General features: G+C 45.7%; 1 protein-coding gene across 1 annotated transcript; it reads left to right on the top strand.

Moving 5' to 3' along the window:
- Window positions 1-1,794: 1,794 nt before the first annotated feature.
- On the top strand, window positions 1,795-17,611 carry NAT10 (N-acetyltransferase 10). Its single transcript, XM_033061502.1, has 28 exons — window positions 1,795-1,984; window positions 3,508-3,599; window positions 3,971-4,142; window positions 4,411-4,533; window positions 4,867-4,928; window positions 5,171-5,285; window positions 6,569-6,676; window positions 6,774-6,907; window positions 7,226-7,319; window positions 7,684-7,782; window positions 8,300-8,436; window positions 8,533-8,657; window positions 8,908-9,058; window positions 9,460-9,556; window positions 10,417-10,533; window positions 10,634-10,735; window positions 10,839-10,913; window positions 11,363-11,479; window positions 11,644-11,777; window positions 12,241-12,289; window positions 12,726-12,819; window positions 12,916-13,026; window positions 13,334-13,506; window positions 13,610-13,729; window positions 14,304-14,402; window positions 14,775-14,848; window positions 15,954-16,037; window positions 16,984-17,611. The coding sequence occupies exons 1-28, from the start codon at window positions 1,877-1,879 to the stop codon at window positions 17,075-17,077; spliced, it is 3,060 nt and encodes a 1,019-aa protein (XP_032917393.1). The 5' UTR covers window positions 1,795-1,876; the 3' UTR covers window positions 17,078-17,611.
- Window positions 17,612-19,630: the final 2,019 nt, after the last annotated feature.

Raw genomic sequence — 19,630 nt, 5'->3', positions numbered from 1 at the left:
TTTCCCCTTCTCTTTTTAATACTCATTCAAAAGTCAGAAGGGTGTAACTAGCTCAGTTCCAACTCTGCTGGCCCATTTGTACCTAACAGCGCATAAAGAGGACACCTGGAATTTTGGTCTCAAGCTAAATTTTAGGAAATATCCATTAGACTTTTATCAAATGAAAAAGTATTTCCTCTTTTGAAGCTCTTGGATTTTAGAATTAATTTTAGTAATGCTTCTAGCACATAAAATAAGTGTTGAGACTTTTTAGTTTGTTGTCAGGTTTAAATTTTCTGATGGCCTTAAACATACCTGTATATATGTCTGCAGTTCTTTAACTCAACGTTGGAAACAAATTGGTCCATGGCTTATGTAAACACTTGAAAAATAAATCTATTTAAATGTTTTATGTCCTTCCCTTTGAAGCAAATATTTCGTACCTAAAGGGATTGTTTTGCTACATTTCTGTTGCATTGGTGGTTTTGTCTCAGTGGCTGGGTTTAACTGGGTTCACCTAAAAGAAAATTGTTCTACAGCCTTTGTGATTATTAATTCAGTATTTTTATCATATTTTTGTTATATTTTAAAACAACCCCAAATACATCCAGTGGTATTAAACAAATTTTTCCTACGCTGTCACCTGGTTTTAAATACTTCATTGTTTGAATGTTCAAGTTTAAAAAAAATTGGCAGTATTAAAAGCTAAGAATAAATACATCTATGCAAATAGCTCGGCTCAACTTTGGTATTGATAGGTTAGGAATAGCTTTACTGTCAGTTTGAGAATAAAATTCTGTATTTCTGAAACATCACTGGAATTTCAGCTCAGGCTGATAAATCATTTTCTTGTTGCTGTTCCACGGTTATGCAGCTTGGGATTTTGTATGGAAAACTTTCAAACAGCTCTGGTGGATTTATTAAGACGCAGAGCTTAATTGTTAGGAGCTCCCTATTCTTACAGAGGAGCAGGATTCCTAATATTTCTTGGGGGTTCATTTAGCATCCTGTAATAATGAATCCTGAAGATTTGTTGTTTTCTGGGTGTGTTCTGTTTTCTCTGTGCAGTCTTGTTTTCTTGGGGAAACTGGCTCCAAATGCCCTTTTTTGATATAAATTTGTTTTTTGTCGTCTCTCCCCCCAGGAGCAAAGGTCACCCAGATTCAGAGTTTGCTGGTGTAGAAATGGAATTATCTTTATGAAATCAGAGGCCTGCTCTTTGTGCCCACGGGCCTGGAGGACTCACAGGCAGCATGTTGTTAGAACAAAGCATTATTTATTTTTTTTAAATCAAATTGGTATTGCCATCGTGAGTGAAGTTTGGTTCATCCCCCTTTTACAGGGAGGGAGGGAGAGAGGAAGGAAGAAAGAAAGGGAAAGAAAGGAAGAAAGAAAGAAAAATAAGTAGAAAAAAGGAAGGAAGAAAGACAAAAAGAGAGAGAAAGGAAGAAAGAAAAGAGCAAGGAAGAAAGAGATAAAGAAAAGAAAAGAAAAGATGAAAAGAAAAGAAGAAAATAAAAAGAGAAAAAGAAAAGAAAAAAAGAGAAAGGAAAATAAAGAAAAAGCTGTGGGAGGAAGCGGCTGCTCTGTGTCTCGCAGGGATGGTGGAAGCCGGCTGGGCACAAGAGTCCTTTCCCATTTCCACAGCTAGATTCAATTATTCTGCTTGAAAGCTCGACCAACAGAGAAACGTGTGTTTGTCCCAACTGTGATTTAGAAACAGCTCTGTGTGCGCGTCGCGCAGGCGGCCGGCGGGGCAGCCCCGGGGTCCTCCCACGCTGCGCGGCGCCCGCGCCGGGCCCCACGTGGCTCCCACGTGGTGCGGCGGGAGCGGGGCCGGCAGCGGAGCCGCGGAGAAGCTCCGGGAGCAGCGGGAGAAGCTCCGCGAGCCGCAGCCATGCAGCGCCGCAAGGTGGACAACCGCATCCGCGTCCTCATCGAGAATGGCGTGGCGGAGCGGCAGCGGAGCCTGTTCGTGGTGGTGGGCGACCGCGGCAAGGACCAGGTAACGCCGTCCCGGAGGGTGCGGGGCTGTGGGTGCTGAGATCCACCCGGGCCTGCCGCCGTCCTTCAGTCCCTGCTCCTCCCTGTCTCCAGCAGGAATTAAACACTCACAGCCCCAGGCAGAGCAATGGGGCCTGAGGAGGAGGGAGCTGATAGGGGCAAAGAGGTTGGAAATGGTGTGTGAGATCTCCTTTAGACATCTCCTGTCTGAGAAGCTCGCGAACATCAAAGGACATTCAGGGCAGGCTGGAGTTCGTGTGTTTGGTTTGGGTTTTTTAAACTGAAGCAAAGGATATTATATTTTTCTGGCCAACTGGAAGTTTTTTCCCCTCAGTTCTGCCCTGAGCTGTGATGGTTTCTCTCTCGGACTGGGGTTTGAGTTTTCTCGCAGATAAACCTACTCCGTGAAGCTGTGTGCAGGAAATTAGGTTTTCTTAATTTCGTTTTTCTTCAGATGCTCTGGCCTTGTGTTTTTCGAGTGGGGAGGGGAGGAACAGCATGGCAAACCCATGATGTTTTAGGATGTCAATTCACAGAATCACAGAATTGTTCAGGATGGAACAACCCTCCCAGATCACTGAGTCCAGCAAGGCCAAAACAGCCTCACCCATGTCCACAAGTGCCATATCTATGTGGCTTTTACATCCCTACAGGGATGCAGACTTGACAGCCTGCCCAGGGAAGCAATTTTGCCTTTTATGCAACCTAAAGCTCCCCTGGCACAGCCTGAGGCCGTTTCCTCTCCTCTTGTCCCTTGTTCCTGGGAGCAGAGCCTGACCTGGCTGCCTCTTCCCATCAGGGAGTTGTGCAGAGCCAGAAGGTCCCCCCTGAGCTCCCTTTTCTCCAGCTCCTTTCCCAGCTCCCTCAGCCACTCCTGGTCCTCCAGACCGTTCCCCAGCTCCACTCCCTTCCCTGAACATGTTCCAGCCCCTTAGTGTTTTTCTTGCAGTGAGGGACCCAAAAGTGATCCCAGGATTTGAGGTGTGGCCTCTCCCCTGTGCTGAGCAGAGGGGAGCAATCACTGCCCTGGCCCTGCTGCTGTTCTGTTCTAACTGCTGTATAACTGATAATTAGTTTACCTTCAGTTTGTGGGCAAATAAAATGAACTAATTATTTTTAAAAAATTGGGAAAAGAATGAGTTATTCAGGTGGCAGTACAAGAAAGCTGGCATTATTTACTGATGGGTTCTGATGTCTCCCAGGTCTGGTTGTGTTCCGTGTTTTCACTGAAACACTTTGTGGAAAATCCATATGAATGGATTATCCATAAGAGACAAACACTAGGAACTGTGTTTAGTCTGGAATTACCAGTGTTAGTTCTGCCAGAGAAGGGAGCTGAGGAGACAGGAGGTCATGTCCAGTGTCCTGCAGCCCTGGAGAAGGCACAGACACGGCTTTGCTTCATGCCAAGGGATCTCTGTGTTCTCCACAGTGGAAATACAGCTGTAAAATTAAGTTTAGAAAAACACTTTGCTTTTTGATGTTCCCCTCAGAACGGTTTGTGAGTGTTGTGTGCTCTGGCAGGTCGTCATCCTTCACCACATGTTGTCCAAGGCCACGGTGAAGGCCAGGCCCTCTGTGCTGTGGTGCTACAAGAAAGAGCTGGGCTTCAGCAGGTGAGAGATCCTCCTGGTGTCTTGCTGCTCTCTGGGGAGCCAGTGCTGCAGGCTGAGGGGTTTGGTCGTGAGAGGAAACCAGGTTTGTTCCTGGAGGAGCTGGGGGAAGTTTGCTCTTCCAGGATGGAAACTTTGCTTCCATAATAGAGTTGACACCAGCAGAAAGTACCTCTGGTTTTTGTGCTGTACTCTGGCACTGACTCTGCTGCCCTGGACCAAACGCCCCCTCACCTCTTCAACCTCAAAACTTGGGTTCCTCAACTGTTTAACCTCAGTCATATTTAGAACTGAGCTCTGACTTCCAGACTCAGCCTGAACACACTTTTCTCAAACCCTTTCCCAAGAAAACTCATGTAGATTTTTTTCTCCAGCCACCGGAAGAAGAGGATGAGACAGCTCCAGAAGAAGATCAAGAGTGGAACTTTGAACATCAAGGATGATGATCCCTTTGAGCTGTTCATAGCAGCCACAAACATCCGCTACTGCTACTACAATGAAACCCACAAGATCCTCGGAAACACCTTTGGGATGTGTGTCCTTCAGGTGAAGAATTACTTGCCTCCCAAAAGGGCATTGCAATAATCAGTTGAAATGTTGCAGGAATAGGATTTGTTGCTTCTGTCACTTCAGTTTTGGTGGCCTCACTTATCCCTCATAAGTTGTGTGGCCTCATTGGAAGGAGTTGTAACAGGACAGAGCAAATTCAAGTGTGAATTTGAGGAGTAAAGTTTTTAGGTTTTCTATGCCTTTCAGTAGGATCAAGCAGCTCTGCTGGACTCTGGGCAGCTTTGAAGTTCTTTTCTCTCCCCAGGATTTTGAAGCCTTGACTCCAAACCTGTTGGCCAGAACTGTGGAGACAGTGGAAGGTGGTGGAATTGTGGTGATTCTGCTGAGAACTATGAACTCCCTGAAGCAGCTCTACACAATGACCATGGTATGTGCACCACAATGGGTCTGTTCTCTACCAGCAGCTACCTGGAGGTGATGCTGAGTGGGGATTTATTGATTTATCATTGGCTGTTATCTTCCTTCCATCATCTTTCCTGCTCCTTCATTCAACTATGATGGGATTTGTTGCACTCAGGCATTTCTGAAATGCTGCAGATGTGGGTGTTGTTCAACAAAGTCCTGTCTGGGATGTGCTGTGGCTGGAAACAGAGAGACAGGAGTAGGAAAGAAGGAGTCACAACCCTGTAAATGTCACGGTCACTGGTGCCCCTTCTCCAGGCTGACATTTTCTTTCTGTTTTCTTCCCTTTTCCTTTCAGGATGTTCATTCTCGGTACAGGACAGAGGCTCACCAGGATGTGGTGGGGAGGTTCAATGAGAGGTGAGTGACTTTAGAGTGCAAAGGAGCTGGGCTTTCTGCCCAAGAAAAGCACCAGGAACAGTGTTGGGTATTCCTGATAGGAAAACTTCTCACAGGTTTGCTTTGGAACAGGCTTTTTTTTGGAAACTGAACTTGCAGCTCGGCTGTGGGTAGCTGTAGATGTTCTGTGTTTAGAAGAGAGTTCAGATGAACCACCAGGGAGTGGTGCTGGTGTTTTAACTGAGTTTTCTCTGCCTGCTCAGGTTCATTCTGTCCCTGGCCTCGTGCAAGACCTGCCTGGTGATCGATGACCAGCTGAACATCCTGCCCATCTCCAGCCACGCTGCCAACATCACTCCTGTTCCCCCTCGGTCCCAGGTCAGTGAGACATCCCAGCCCTCTTCCCTGGCAGAAATTCCTGAGTTGACCATGGGGTGTTAAAGATTTGAAAACAGGGAATGTTTTTATTTCACCCTGATTTATATCAAAGGATGGCATTGCAGAGAGGAAGCAGAACATTCTGCAAAAATTATGTGGGTGAGGCTTGGGGAGCTGTTTTTTCTATACTCTGTTTATTTTTTTTTTAATTTTCTGTCCCATCTCTTTTTGTGCTTGCCCATATTTATGAATTTTCCTGTACTGCTGCTTGGCCCAGTGAGGTGGAGCTTGATTGTGGTTGCATGGAGGGATTTCAAGTGGGACAAGACCAATAAAAATACTTTTTTGGCAGTTGGAGGGTAGGAGATCACTTTGGAAATAAGTGTATTGCATACTCAGGACACAGCTGGAAGCCCTGGCAGTTGTTTCAATTTCTGAGTTACACGTCACATTCCAGGAAGAATTCCCTGAGGAAAATCCAGACACATGTTTGCACTGTTAGAAATGTATCCTTTTATCACTTCCAGTTGTGGACTGCAGTAAAGTGGGGCCAGTTTTAAACAGAAATCTTGAAGCATTTGAACTGTGCTATGTGGCCTAAGAAATAACCAACACAGGTTCTGTCAGAGATGGTCAAAACTTTTATTTTAATAGGACACTGCTTTTAAAAAAAACAAAAACCAATCTCCTTTTATCGTTAGAATAACATTGACAGCAGCACAAATGCTTATCTGTTGGCTGGAGAGGCTAATGCCTTTGGATTTTTAAGTGACAACCAGGAAAATTAGCCTTAATTTCTATCTAAAATTAATTGTGTTTGTGTCCAAGTTTATGATTTGGCTCTGAAAGTCTTGATGTTATTTTGGTATTGGTGCTGCAGTAGTTCTTCCCCCTGCATGGGCACTTCATGTGACAGGTGTAACAAAGATCATGAATGTCCAAAGACTGAAAAGGAATTATTCAGAACACTTTGTATAATCTGTTTTTCCTAGCAATGCCATTTTGTAATTACTATATACTGCAAAATTCTTCCCTTTTTTTCCCTTCCAATCCTGGGGAAGTCAGGATTGAGGAATCTCTTTGTGACCATTCTCCTGAAGAATTTAAGTGTTAAATACATGTCTGTCCATGTAAATGCTCATGCTTTTGGGGAATACATTCTTCTTGTGGTAACTTTTCCTTCCAGATCCCTTTTTCTGCCTGACCAAAGGTGTCAGAAGACACCACAAAGGTAGAAATGATGTGCTGTAATGTCCTTGGCTCATCCTGTTGTGTGCCCGTAGGAGGAGAGCCTGCAGCCCCAGGACCTGGAGCTGAGGGAGCTGAAGGAGAGCCTGCAGGACACACAGCCTGTGGGAGTGCTGGTGGATGGCTGCAAAACCCTGGATCAGGTTGGTGTGCTGGCCAAAGCTGAGGTTCTCTGGGCGTGGCAGCTCACAGTGTGAGAGAAACTCTAATGCTGTTTTCTGGGGGTTTTCTAATCCTCAGGCAAAAGCAGTTCTAAAATTCATTGAAGCCATTTCTGAGAAGACCCTGAGGAGCACTGTGGCATTAACAGCAGCCAGAGGACGAGGGAAATCTGCTGCTTTGGGGCTGGCCATTGCTGGAGCAGTAGCTTTTGGGTGAGTGATGCCCCCCTCCAATCCCCCACACCTACCTGCATCCCTGAGTTTAAAAAAAAGCCAAAATCAAGATGACAGGATATGAATATATTTGTAATTTCCAATCTTAAATCCCTGGTTTTCAGTCTTGTATCTTTTGATTGCTGCATACACTGTTGGTCAAATTTTTCTTAAAACTCAAAATAATCGCACATAAATTGAGATAAGTGTCTATAGGAATCTGCTGTGTTTTGGTTATCAGGTAAAGTCAACCCCTCCTATTAAAAACCCATCCTGTTTAGTACTTAAAAACCACTGAGCTCTTGTTTTTCTCTGCAGTTACTCCAATATCTTTGTCACCTCTCCCAGCCCTGACAACCTTCACACTCTCTTTGAGTTCATATTTAAAGGCTTTGATGCACTGCAGTATCAGGTGAGTGGAGCAGATTATTTTACAGTATTTTCAAAGCATTCCTGCCCAGCAGGTTTTACACCTCATCTGTGCTTTTGGCTACATATATTTACTACCAGCCTTTTTTTCCATGTTCTGCCAAAAAGGAATCATGGTAGAGTTTTATTGCTTTCTCTGTTTCTAAGCAGGGTAAACCAGTTTCTTTGTGAAACAGGTTTTAACATCAGTAAATAATTTCCCAGTTCTTAGACCTTTGAAGCTTTTATAGGAATTTTTAATCAGAATGTGAAATAACAGTGTCTGAGCTTATTTTGATGATGATGGTGGTAAATTATTTTTTCTTGGATCTTGGCTTTTTATATTGTTTAAAAATGTTATTTTCCAGGAACACCTGGACTATGAGATTGTTCAGTCCTTAAATCCAGAGTTCAACAAGGCAGTGGTCAGAGTGAATGTGTTCAAGGAGCACAGGCAGACCATCCAGGTAATTGGCATTCTTGCCTTTCCAGTTTTTGTTCCTGGCTGTTGTTTTTACCAGTGTTTTGATTTTAAGCATGTTCATTCTGTGTGATGTCTAACTATCCTGGTGGGTTTTCCTGTAAGGCAGATCTGTAGGGAGTGACTTCCTCAAAACACCTCCTCTCTTTCAGGGAATGACTTGTAGATTACAAAGCTCCTTTGTGGGTTTCTCCCAAAACAAAAGCAAGGGAAGGTGAAAGAAGCAATGCTGGAAGAGGTTTTAGTGATTAGATTTCCTTTATTTTCCTCATCTCTGCAGATGGATTCACATGAAATTGTTCTAAACAAGATGTGAACCAGTCCTTGTTAGGGCAGCATAAACCTCTCCTGACTTTGTTTTTCCACATCTCAGTCTCTGGCTTGGTGTTTGAGGAGAACAGGGACAGCAAAGAGCTTCCCAGGGCTCCAGCTTTGTGAACTCTGATGTTTCCCTGATTGCAGGCAGGCTGCTGCTGTGAGTGACAGTGTCCTCTCGTTTGCAGTACATCCACCCTGCAGATTCTGTGAAGCTGGGCCAGGCCGAGCTCGTGGTCATCGACGAAGCTGCTGCCATTCCTCTGCCCCTGGTGAAGAACCTGCTGGGCCCCTACCTGGTGTTCATGGCTTCCACCATCAACGGGTAAGGCTGGAGCACCCACTGCATGCTGGGGCTTCCCCAGAGCTCTGGATGGCTGCCTGGTTCCCTGCTTCAGGCTCTCTGTGTCCTGGTTTCCAGGTACGAGGGCACAGGTCGGTCGCTGTCCCTGAAGCTCATCCAGCAGCTCCGCCAGCAGAGTGCCCAGAGCCAGGTGACCCTGACAGCAGAGAACAAATCCACAGCCACTGCCAAGCTCACCTCAGGTACAGCACCTCTGGGCTGTGTGTCCCTGCCAGCTGCTGCCCCATGCGTCCATGTGCTTTGCAGCTGTGGGAAAGGGATTGTGTGGGGAAATGACAGAACTCTGCTGGTTCCAGGTGGAAGGCTTTTAAGAGATGAAAAATCAGCAACTGACAGTTTTCTAATCTGGGAGCCCTTGGGAGCACAGGGATCCTGTGGGATGCTTGTCTGGCTGTGGCTTGCAGCACTGAGTGCCCTTGCCAACCCTTGCAGCTCGCACGTTGCACGAGGTGTCCCTGCACGAGTCCATTAGATACGCCCCTGGGGACCCCGTGGAGAAGTGGCTGAATGATCTCCTGTGCTTGGACTGCCTCAACATCACCAGGATCATCTCTGGCTGCCCTCTGCCAGACACCTGTGACCTGTATCCTTGCTGAATGTGTCTCAGCATGATTGATGGTTGGTGCTGTAGCTGATGGGAGAAGCCCAGCACACGATCTTTTCCCTGAGACCTCACTCCTGGAGTTAAGTTCTCGTGGCACTGGTGGTGTTTGTTGCCAGGACATCACCAAACTCCAGTTTTGCTGCAGAGACACTCAGGGAAGGGTTGCATGAAGGGAAGCCCTTGCTGGAGCTATAAAAGGTTTATCTTTACAGATTAAGGGTGTGAAAGCTGCAAACACTGGCCAACATCATTTATTCTTGTCGATTAAGCTGTGGAGTCTAAGAAGACAAGCCAGTGTGTGGCCCAGATGTAGAAAATTAACCATCAGGAAGGTTTTTCTGGGTTTCCACAGAGGTTTTTTCCTTAATCCCAGTGTTTAGATACTATGTAAATAGAGACACGCTCTTTTGTTACCACAGAGCATCAGAAGTTTTCCTGCAGAGGCTGATGGCCCTCTACGTGGCTTCACACTACAAGGTAGGGCTTGGGCTTCCTCCATCCCATTTCATTCCCAATTTCAGTGTGGGATTTTCTGGGGACAGCAGTGCTTGTTATTACAGCCTGATTGAGATTTCTCAACAGCTTCTGTTGCTTCTCGTTTTGTACAGAGCTGTATTCTCCTTTCCCTGAGATGTCTGCCATGGTCCTAGCTGTACATACTGGATTTCCAGATAGTCTGGGATATTTTTGCCTTGAGAAAAGGGGGAGACTAAAATTCTAAATGAGCCTCCAAGCTCATCAGGATTTTATCAGTGCTGAACCTCATTTGCAGTTCTCTTTACCATGTGCTGGTGGCCTCGAGTTCATCAAGAACAGCACCATTATGAGACTGAAAAGAGGAATAATTAATCTCAAGGTTTCAAGACTGGGGGTGATCTGTAAATGTGAGTGGGGAAGTCCAGAAGTGCTGAACTACTGAGTTCTAAAAATCTGAGGCTTAAAAAAAGTAGGATTTGGTACTTAGGAGGTAAGGAGCTATATGAAAATAGGAAGTTCAGGTTAACACATGTTAGAGCACAAGGTTTCCCTTGAGGAAAACAGATTGCTGTCTGGGTGTATGACAGCCATGAGCTGGCCTGGGAGCTCCTCTACCCCTCAGCACTGTATGAGTTTCAGATTTCTTAATAGCTCTAAATTGGGAAAATAGAGAGATTGTTTAGCTGGACTTTGAAACTACCTCCTCATGGAATAACCATTGGATAACATTCTCAGGCACATTTGGGCCATTCTTGGGGTTGTTCTGTGCAGGGCCAGGAGCTGGACTCAATCCTGATGAGTCCCTTCTCAGGGTGATTCTCTGGCCAGTTTTTCATCTTTCTGGTGTCTTCACCCTCCAGAACTCCCCCAATGATCTCCAGATGCTCTCTGATGCCCCTGCCCATCACCTCTTTTGCCTTTTGCCGCCTGTTCCGCCCACCCAGAATTCATTACCAGAAGTCCTGGCTGTTGTTCAGGTAAGAGAACAACTTGAGTGTCAGTTTTGATCCTGGTAGAGTTGAGTAGGAGAAAGGAGCAATTTTGTGTGCGTTCATGGTTGTGTGTCTTTGCTGGCAGGTGTGCATGGAGGGAGAGATCTCCCGCCAGTCCATCATGAACAGCCTCTCCAGGGGAAAGAAAGCCTCTGGTGATCTTATTCCCTGGACCGTTTCAGAGCAGGTGGGTGACTTGGCTGTGCACTGCACTCAGGGTGTACTTCATGTATTTAGTGTTCCCAGAGTGCCCAACTGAGTCCTTTAATGGCTTCCTGTCCCTTGTGCAGTTCCAGGATCCGGATTTTGGGGGCCTCTCCGGCGGGCGCGTCGTTCGCATCGCGGTTCACCCGGATTACCAGGGGGTAAAGTACCTGGCAGGGACCCAGCTGTGGGAAAAGGCTCTCCAGGCCAGCTCAGGCAAACTCTGCAGTTCCTCCAGTTTTTAGCATTTTAATCTCGCGGCACCAAACCAGTGCTCCAGCATGGGAGCATCCCAAGCCGCCATACACAATCCAGATCCAGGGATATTTACTGTGACATCACCAAGTGTTTGGCATTTCCTGAGTGCCAGAGTTAAGCCCCAAGAATTACTGCACACCCCTGAACTACCAGGGCTGGTGCTGATTTCAGACACCCTGGTTCTGTAGTGTTCTTCTCCCTGAAGCTGCCACGTGGCCAAAAAAAGTATTTTTGCAGTGACTGAGTGAGGTCTGCACTGTTAATGGGTTTTAAGGGAAGAACATTGTTGCCCTGTATTAAAAATCAGAGACCTCATTTTGCTTGCTCACAGTTTGTTGTTGCTTTTTCACAGATGGGCTACGGCAGCAGAGCTCTGACTTTGCTGCAGATGTACTATGAAGGCAAATTCCCATGTTTGGAAGAAGAAACAGTTCAAAAGCCAAAAGAAATCACAACTGTGAGCAGTGAGGTATGGTGAATTTTTTTATTTTCTGTCCCCCTAAGCTGCCTAATTTCCCCTGTAAGTCTCCACTCTGTAGGGACAAAATACTCTGATTTTCATACAGAAGAAGAGCTTTAATTTTCAGCTTTCTATGGGGATTGCTGCTAACCCATTCCCACTTTCTTTTCCAGACTGTTGGTTTATTAGAAGAGGTTGTGACACCTCGGAAAGATTTGCCTCCTTTGCTGCTCAAACTGAGTGAGAGACAAGCTGAGCACCTGGACTATCTTGGGGTGTCTTATGGCCTGACACCCAGATTGCTCAAGTAGGACATGGTTCTATTTGCCAGTTACATCTTGCCCTTCTTAAACAGATCATGAGCTTTACTTGCCCAATTTTTCCAGGGTGTAGAAGTAAGAACAGCCTGTGATAGGTAGAGAGTGGTTAAATTCTAATCCCTGTGACCTGCAGAAACTTGAGGTGCTGCTGACTTCAGAGCTGGTGGTTGTTTTCCTAACTGATGTAAATGCCTTTCACAGCACCTTGAAAGTTTGTGCATTTTTCACATCACAGTCATAATTTTTCACTCCCCTGAGCTGGACCCTCAGGTGGGTGCTTTTTGTGCTTTGTGTCAGTGCTCCTTTGCACTGATTGTTGGGGTGTCTTAGAGACTTGTGCTTTCTCCTCACCAGCTGTCCTTGTACAGCAGATAAATTGCATTTAACCACAATTTATTACTGTGTAGTCAACAGCTCCATAATTCTCAGTGTGTTCCCTCTTTTTCCCAGGTTTTGGAAGCGTGCTGGATTTGTGCCAGTTTATCTGAGGCAGACCCCTGTAAGTACCACAGTGTTCCTGAGAGAAAATCCTGCCCTGCTGGAATGCCTGGGCATGTATTCCAGTAGATTCTGTGAGAAGGGGTTTGGGGCAGGAATGAGGCTGCTTTTAGGGCTTGGTTATGTTAATTTTGGTTCTTTGGGCCTGTAGGTAATGAGTACAGTTTTAGGGTTGTGAATGTGAGGATCCAAGTAGTTTGCACATAAAAGTTTAGAGCTGTTGAGGGCTATTAACGTGGTTATTGGTAAAATAGCTGAGGTTTACCAAATTACCAAGTTCATAGGTTTTCCACTGGTGGATGTGGTCAGTAGGAGTTGATGCATTTCTTGTTGATTTAGAAGATATTTCCCTTCCTCAGCTGAGCACAGAGTGCAAAAGGGTCATGGGGTGATTGGAAATCCATCACAGAATCACAGAACTGTATCTTATTTATCAGAATGATCTGACTGGGGAGCATTCCTGCATCATGCTGAAGATGCTCAATGAAGAGGACTCTGAGCAGGAACCTTGGCTCACTGCCTTCTGGAAAGGTGACTCTGATCCTGCTGACTCTGCAAGAACCCTCTGGGCTGTTAAATTACCCCAGTGGACCTCCAGAATAATTATCTTGTCCTCTTGCCCTGTAGATTTTAGGAGGCGCTTCCTTTCCCTGCTTTCCTACCAGTTCAGCACCTTCTCTCCCTCCTTGGCACTGAACATTCTACAGAACAAAAATATCAAACAGCAGCCCCAAGCAGGTGAGTACCCTCGCTGGGACAGCTATAAGTGCATGACAGAGCATGGCTGGAGCCTGGAACCTCAATTTGCTGTTTTTCCAAGATGTTCCACAGAGGAGAATCCTTGGTACCTGTGTTTTGTGGGGTTTCATTGTTTGTGTTGGTTGGAAGGTTTTTCTGGTGCAGCAAAGGAGCAAACCTCTTTTACAGCAACCAGTGTGAATTGTTCAAGGCGAAGGAAAAACATTACATATCTGAATAAATGCTAAACACTGAGATCCTGGGAAGAACATTCCAGACCTTGCTGTCTTTTTCCTGTCCCCACCAGCCATCAGCCGTGCTGAGCTGGAGTCAGTGTTCATCCCGTACGACCTGAAGAGGCTGGAGATGTACTCCCGCAACATGGTGGATTATCACCTCATCATGGACATGGTTCCCACCATTGCCAGGATGTTCTTCCTCAGCCAGATGGGAGACATCTCCCTCTCTGCTGCACAGTCGGTGTGTATGGACAGGGTGGAGAATGTGGGGAAAACCCTGGGAGTGCAGTGGGGAATGTGTGTCTGGATTTGCTCTGCGATTGAAATACCTGTCTTTTCCTCAGGCCCTCTTCCTAGGGATTGGCCTGCAGCATAAATCTCTGGACCAGCTGGAAAAGGAGCTGGAACTGCCCAGCAGTCAATTGATGGGGCTCTTCAACAGGATCATCCGCAAAGTGGTTCAGGTGGGAGCAGCAGGACAAGGTTTGCTCACATGGGACCATCATTCCAATGTTAACAGAAAATATGGCTTCTAAGAGAGAACTGGAGCAGAACTGGGCATCTTTAACACAGCTGCTGTGGGGAAAATCCCAGCTGGAAAATGTGTGGCAGTGGTTTAATGCCCGTTGCAGGGGGTATGGAACTGGATGACCTTCAAGGTGCTTTCCAACCCAAACCACTTTGTGACTCTGTGTAGTGATTTTCCAGATAAGAGTGCTTATCTACTGGTTTTCCATGCTGGAGTGCCCTCACCAGAATGCTGAGCAGACAATCCTTGTTGCCTGAGCCATTGTTCAGAGCACTGGTGGCATCTCAGCTTTCCTTGGAAAAAAATAAAATTATTTTCCAGTGTTATCTAGAAGTAGACATGAAATCCAGTGAAATAATTGGAAAGTTTTGGGTATGGTTCCTGATTTTCTTTTTCTCTAAGGTTCAGGATAGCAAGGCTCCTGAAGTCTGGCATTAGGAATTCATTGTAGAGGTGATAAACTGTTTTAAAAACCAAGTCTTACATGTGTTGGGTTATTTCATTTTCAGCTGTTCAATGCAGTCCAGGAAAAAGCTGTGGAGGAGCAGATGGCAGCAACAAAGGATGTTGTGATGGAACCAACGCTGAAATCTTTGAATGATGATTTGGTAATAACAAACTTTATTCCTGGTTCATATGTAAACACTTCAGGGAGTTCCCTTGAGGGCAGAAACATTAAATTTTCTTGGATGGAAAGGGTTCCATACTACATCTGGCACTGTAAGGGAGTTAAAACCTGACAGGTTTGCGTTATGTTCACCTGGAGTTGTGCTTTAAGCTGCAATATGGGGTTTTCACAGAAAATTGCAAGTTTGTGTGTACAAATAATGTAAAAATGCAATTAGATAAAAGAGAGAAGCTATTCAGGGCCAGCTGGTATTTGTTCTAGGGGATTTCTCTGTGGGAAAAGGCATTTTCCTCCCATTACAAAGTCATTGTTGCCCTCACGACCTAATGCATCTTGTGCTGTTCTGTTGCAGGAGGAGGCTGCAAAGGAATTCCAAGAAAAACACAAGCAAGAAGTGCTGAAGCTGAAGGAAATGGACCTTACACAGTAAGTATTCATCTGCCTGGGTCTCAAATCCAGTTTTTCCTGGTGGAATACTGTGTCTTTCCGGGATTTGCGCACAAGGCTGTAGGTGCAGTTAACCACCAGTAAATGAGAACTAGTTTGTGTTGTCAGCAGTGGGTAAACCATAAAAAAACCAAATCAACACAAATAGAGCAACCAACCAGAGCTTTTACTTAAGTGTCAGCAGATTTTTGTCTTTCTGGGCCAACAGGAGCTACAGATGCCACTGATTCTCTCTCTTCTCTCTCCCCTCCCACTTTCTGTCTTATAAACACTGTTCACTGTGTTCATGTCCCAGGAAAGTCATCTGGCTTGGCTCTAAATTGATGTCTGTTAAATCTTGCAAAAGTAATAAAAGCTTATTTGATCTTTGGTTCTCATGTTTTTGAAGAAAGGACAAGAACAGACGTGGTTTGAAGTGACTTGCAAGTCAGTTACATAAGGAAAATAATACAACCAGAATGTTTTAAAATTAATTCCATTTTGTAGCATTGATAGTCCTACATACCTTCTTGTAATTTTGGACTGTATTTCTTTTTTTTTTTTCCCCTCACCCAGAAATAGATTTTTTTTCTCCTCCATGAAGAGAGAGAGACAAAAATCTATTTTGAATGCTTTTTAATGCAGGTTATAGAAAACTTGTGAGGCTTTGTCCAACATTGTTCAGTTTTGTGGACAAAGCCTTATCTATTCCAAATCTCCAAGAGCTTGAGCTGGAGAGCAGTCACTCCATTTTGCTACACAACTGCTTTGCCTCTTTAAATCTGGGTGTAATTTCCAGGGTGCTGAAACACCCTGACAAGGTCCACAAGACATGAGCTTATCTGAGTAGCAATTACTGTCTTTAATTCTCTTCTCAAAAGCAAGCTGCAGCTCTTCACTACTTCCCAGACTAATTCATCCCATGCCAGCTTTGCCTGCCTGACTTTGTATGTGTGTTTCCCAAATCTGGTTTGGTTGGGTGCTGCCACAGTGGCTTTGCTTGCAGGGTAGCATGTGCCTGACAGTGGAAAAACCTTATTTTTGTGGTTTTTTTCCTTTGTGCTTAACAATTTGACTTGACTTTCCCTTGGCCTTTCCCACTTAGGTACATTATCCGGGGGGATGACGAGGAGTGGGACGAGGTGCTGAGCAAAGCAGGACAGAACGCTTCTGTTGTCAGCTTGAAAAGGTAAAGCAAGTGGAAATGTTCCAGAGATCTCTCTGGGCTTTCCTGCTGGCTTTGTTAAAATGTTTTCCAAAAGAGTGAAGCCTAAGGGTTAAATGCAGGTTAAGTGAACTCGGTGTGCTGGAGTTTTCCCTGGGGGAATTGGAGTGTGAGCAACTGTGAGCTCCACTACCCAATGTTTCTGTGTTGCTCTAAGGATAGTCCTCTCTTCAATAACTTGTTTAATTCTGACTTTGTTGCTGATGAGCTGATCCAGATCCCACACAGAAGCTGGGTCCTCCTCTGGGTCACTCATTCCACCTGACTGCCCCATTTACTTTGGGATCTAACACTGGGTGAGAGCCCCTGGAGGTGCCATTGGAGAAAATGCAAATTCAGGGAAGAATTCTTTCAAATGTGAGCTTGAGCCTGGAAAATATCTGTGTTTCTGCAATTCCTCAATTTTCATCCATCTTCTTTATTCTGCCTTGCCCAGCATGTAATCTTCCCATATTTTTCCTTGGGGATCTCTATTCCACCCTTTCATGGCTTTTTCCAAGAATGCTGGAAGCTGTAAGTTTCCAAAAGCCTTCCAGGAAGAAGAGAATCTTAGCAGTTGCTTACAAAGATCAGAGCTTGGAATTCGGTTGTGTTTGCTTGAATCAGAATCCAGTGCAGGGACAAAATTGAATGTTTAAAAATATCAGTGGTAGTTTCTCTTCTAGGTACTCTAAATTCCACGTGCCCCATTTAGGACAGATGAAAAAAGCAAAGATGAGAGCTAAAAATTGAGAACTTCTGAGTTAGAGAATCTCAGGACACTATAAAATCTAAGTCAGGCTCTTGTTTGTGCTTTTTCTAGCACCAAGTTTCTAGCTTTTTCTCCCTTGCTCCTATTTCACAACAAAAATCTCCCTGCTGGATGGGAATCCAGTGTACTTTTAACAAATGTTTTGTTCCTCTTTTCCAGTGAGAAGAAAAGGAAACTAGAAACAACACGAGGACCCAAGCAACAGAAGAAATTTAAGAAGCCTAAAGATCTAAAGCAGAAGAGGAAGAAATGACTTAAAAGCCAATCAATGAACTTGAATGAGCAAGCACTGGGGCTGTACTTCAGAAATCCTGTTCTCCTCTAATGCAAGAGACTATTTTGGAGGGAAGAAAAATCCTTAGAGACGTGTTTCCAAGTATTTGTATTGTGGGAAGAGCAGTGTTGAAGTGTTTGTTTGTGTGAAGATTTTTATAGGAAGGGTGAGTGAGGAGCTGGAATGCACTGGGATGTTACGAAGGTGCTTGAGCAGCTACAGCGTTCCCATTCCAAGATCAGTCTGTAAACTTCCTGCATCCTAATGGTTCTGTGGTTTATTAAACTTTGGACACCAAAGTACAGAAATGTGACTCTGCCTTAGCACTGCTGCACACCTTGATCTCTGCAGCTGCTGGTTCTCGTGGTCCTTGAGGGGGCTTTTATGCACTTTGTGTTTGGGGCTGGCTGATCACTGCACACTCATTCTGTCTCCCACTCCTAGAGCTGCCCCTTGGCTTTGGTGGAAAATTTTGTGTTCAGGTTGCCAGAAATCAGCACTATTGTACCCAAACCAGGTTGTGTTATCTTTTTTTTGACCTCAGGGGCCAGCTGAGCAGCCAAGCACTGAATTCCCAGCAGCTTGGCAAAAACTGTGTGCCAGTCTGGAGCTTTGCTGTAACTCTGGGTCTGCTGCCTGTGAGACTCCAGAGGCTTCAAGCCCAGGGCAAACCTTTGCCATAGAGTGTCCCCAATCCTGAGTGCCCTGGTGCATTGCCTTGATATTCTTCTGGCTTTTTGCTGTGGGGGTTTGGAACAGAGACCTCCCTGCAGCTGATGCACAGCTGTGCTGTATTTACCTGCAGATCTCACAGCTCCTTTTTGTGGCTAATCCTAAGGAAACAGTTCCTTACTAGGTAAAGACAGCTTTTCTTCTCTAGGCTGCTGATTGTACTTAAACACAGGTTTTGCACAACACAGCCCCGTGCCTGCCTGTGGTTTGAAAGCCCCAGCAGCACTGCCAGGTCTAAGGTGGGCACTGGCTGCCCCAAACTGGTTCCAAAGGTCTTGGAAAAGGAACAGACATGGAAGGCAAGGAGTGTGAGGCTCTTGAGAGCTGTGCCCAGGAAGCACACAGAAGAAAAGGTGACTATGAATCCTCCCTGGTTTTGCTCTTATTGTTAAAAATAATGGTGTGCACCCTGAGATGATCTGTCCTCTTGTTCATTCCTTGGAGTGCTGGCCTGGATTTGGGAGGAGCCAAGTATCCTGGAGCTATGAGGTTTTTCCTGTCACAAATCCACGATGGGGATGTTTTCCCTGGCTGTCCCAAGGGGAAGGAACAGCTTTGGAGTCCTCACATTGTTTCCCTACTGTTTTCCAACTGTTTTGAAATTCTTGGAATTACCCTCAAATATGCCCAAGAAAATTCTTGTGAAAGCATCAATCAGAGGAACATCTTGAAAAGGGAAAATTGCCTCCAGCAGCAGCAGGAATGATCCCATTTCTGTTCTTATCTGGGCTCCAGGTGCTCCTGCCAGAGCTCCCAACAACCATAGCCATTCCTAAACAGGAGCTGTGGGAAACATTCCTGCTGTCCATGAGGGTGGGGAGGCCCTTTGGGATGTTCTTTGCTGTGGGATCAGACCGCAGTCTGTAAAAGATCTTTGTGGTCCCTTCCAAGCCAAACCCCCCATGATTCCATGGTGTGATCAGCACCCATCCTAATTCCAGAAACATCCTCACTGACCCAGAACTTCTCCCCTCCTCTTTTTGCTGCCACAAGCATGTGACACCTCAGCATTCCCTGGGGATGCTGTTCGAGGCTGTGACCTCAGAGCTCTGAAATTACTGCCCAGGCCCAATTCCAGTGGGGAATGTATGAAACATCAACGTGGGATGTTTGATCCCTCTCCCATCCAACCATTGAGACAGCATAGAGTGTGAGTTACTGGGTCTGGAATCCCTGGCTCAAAAGGCAAGTGTTGGAATATCCTCTCCTGGGAATATGCAGGATGTCAGGAGGGTTCCTGTAAGCCACAGGCTAGGGGCAGAGTCAGATGTACAATCCTGACCTGGTTTTCAGGGGATGCACCCAGTGCATCCTGTGGCTGCAAGGACTCCAAAGCTGTTCCCTTCCCCTTGGGACAGCCAGGGAAAGCATCCCCATCATGGATTTGTGACAGGAAAAACCTCACAGCTCCAGGATGCTTGGCTCCTCCCAAATCCAGGCCAGCACTCCAACAGGCTCCAAGGAATAAACCACAGGAAAAACCATCTCAGGGTGCACACCACATTCCTCACTGGAACTGGGCTGTTCCCACATCTCTGTGAGTTGGGAGCATCCCCATTTCCTCACTCTTCCATACAGGAGAAAGAGACAACACAGCCCTTAAATACCCAGTGTGCAATCCCAACAACCCAAGGAAAACCACCTCACTCAGGCAAGAAATGTAATGCCCAGTTTGAAAAAGACAAATAGCAGGAGTGGAAACATTTCCAGACATGGAGCCTCCCAGCTCTGGAAATGCAGCTCCCAGGCTTCTTCCCATGGAGACCCCAAACTTGCTTGGGACTGGGCTCAGGGGGAAAA

This window comes from Catharus ustulatus, chromosome 6 (genome assembly GCF_009819885.2).
Source record: "Catharus ustulatus isolate bCatUst1 chromosome 6, bCatUst1.pri.v2, whole genome shotgun sequence".
Taxonomy (NCBI): domain Eukaryota; kingdom Metazoa; phylum Chordata; class Aves; order Passeriformes; family Turdidae; genus Catharus; species Catharus ustulatus.
Note: the sequence above shows the minus strand (reverse complement) of the source record. Positions and strands in the feature narration are given on the sequence as shown.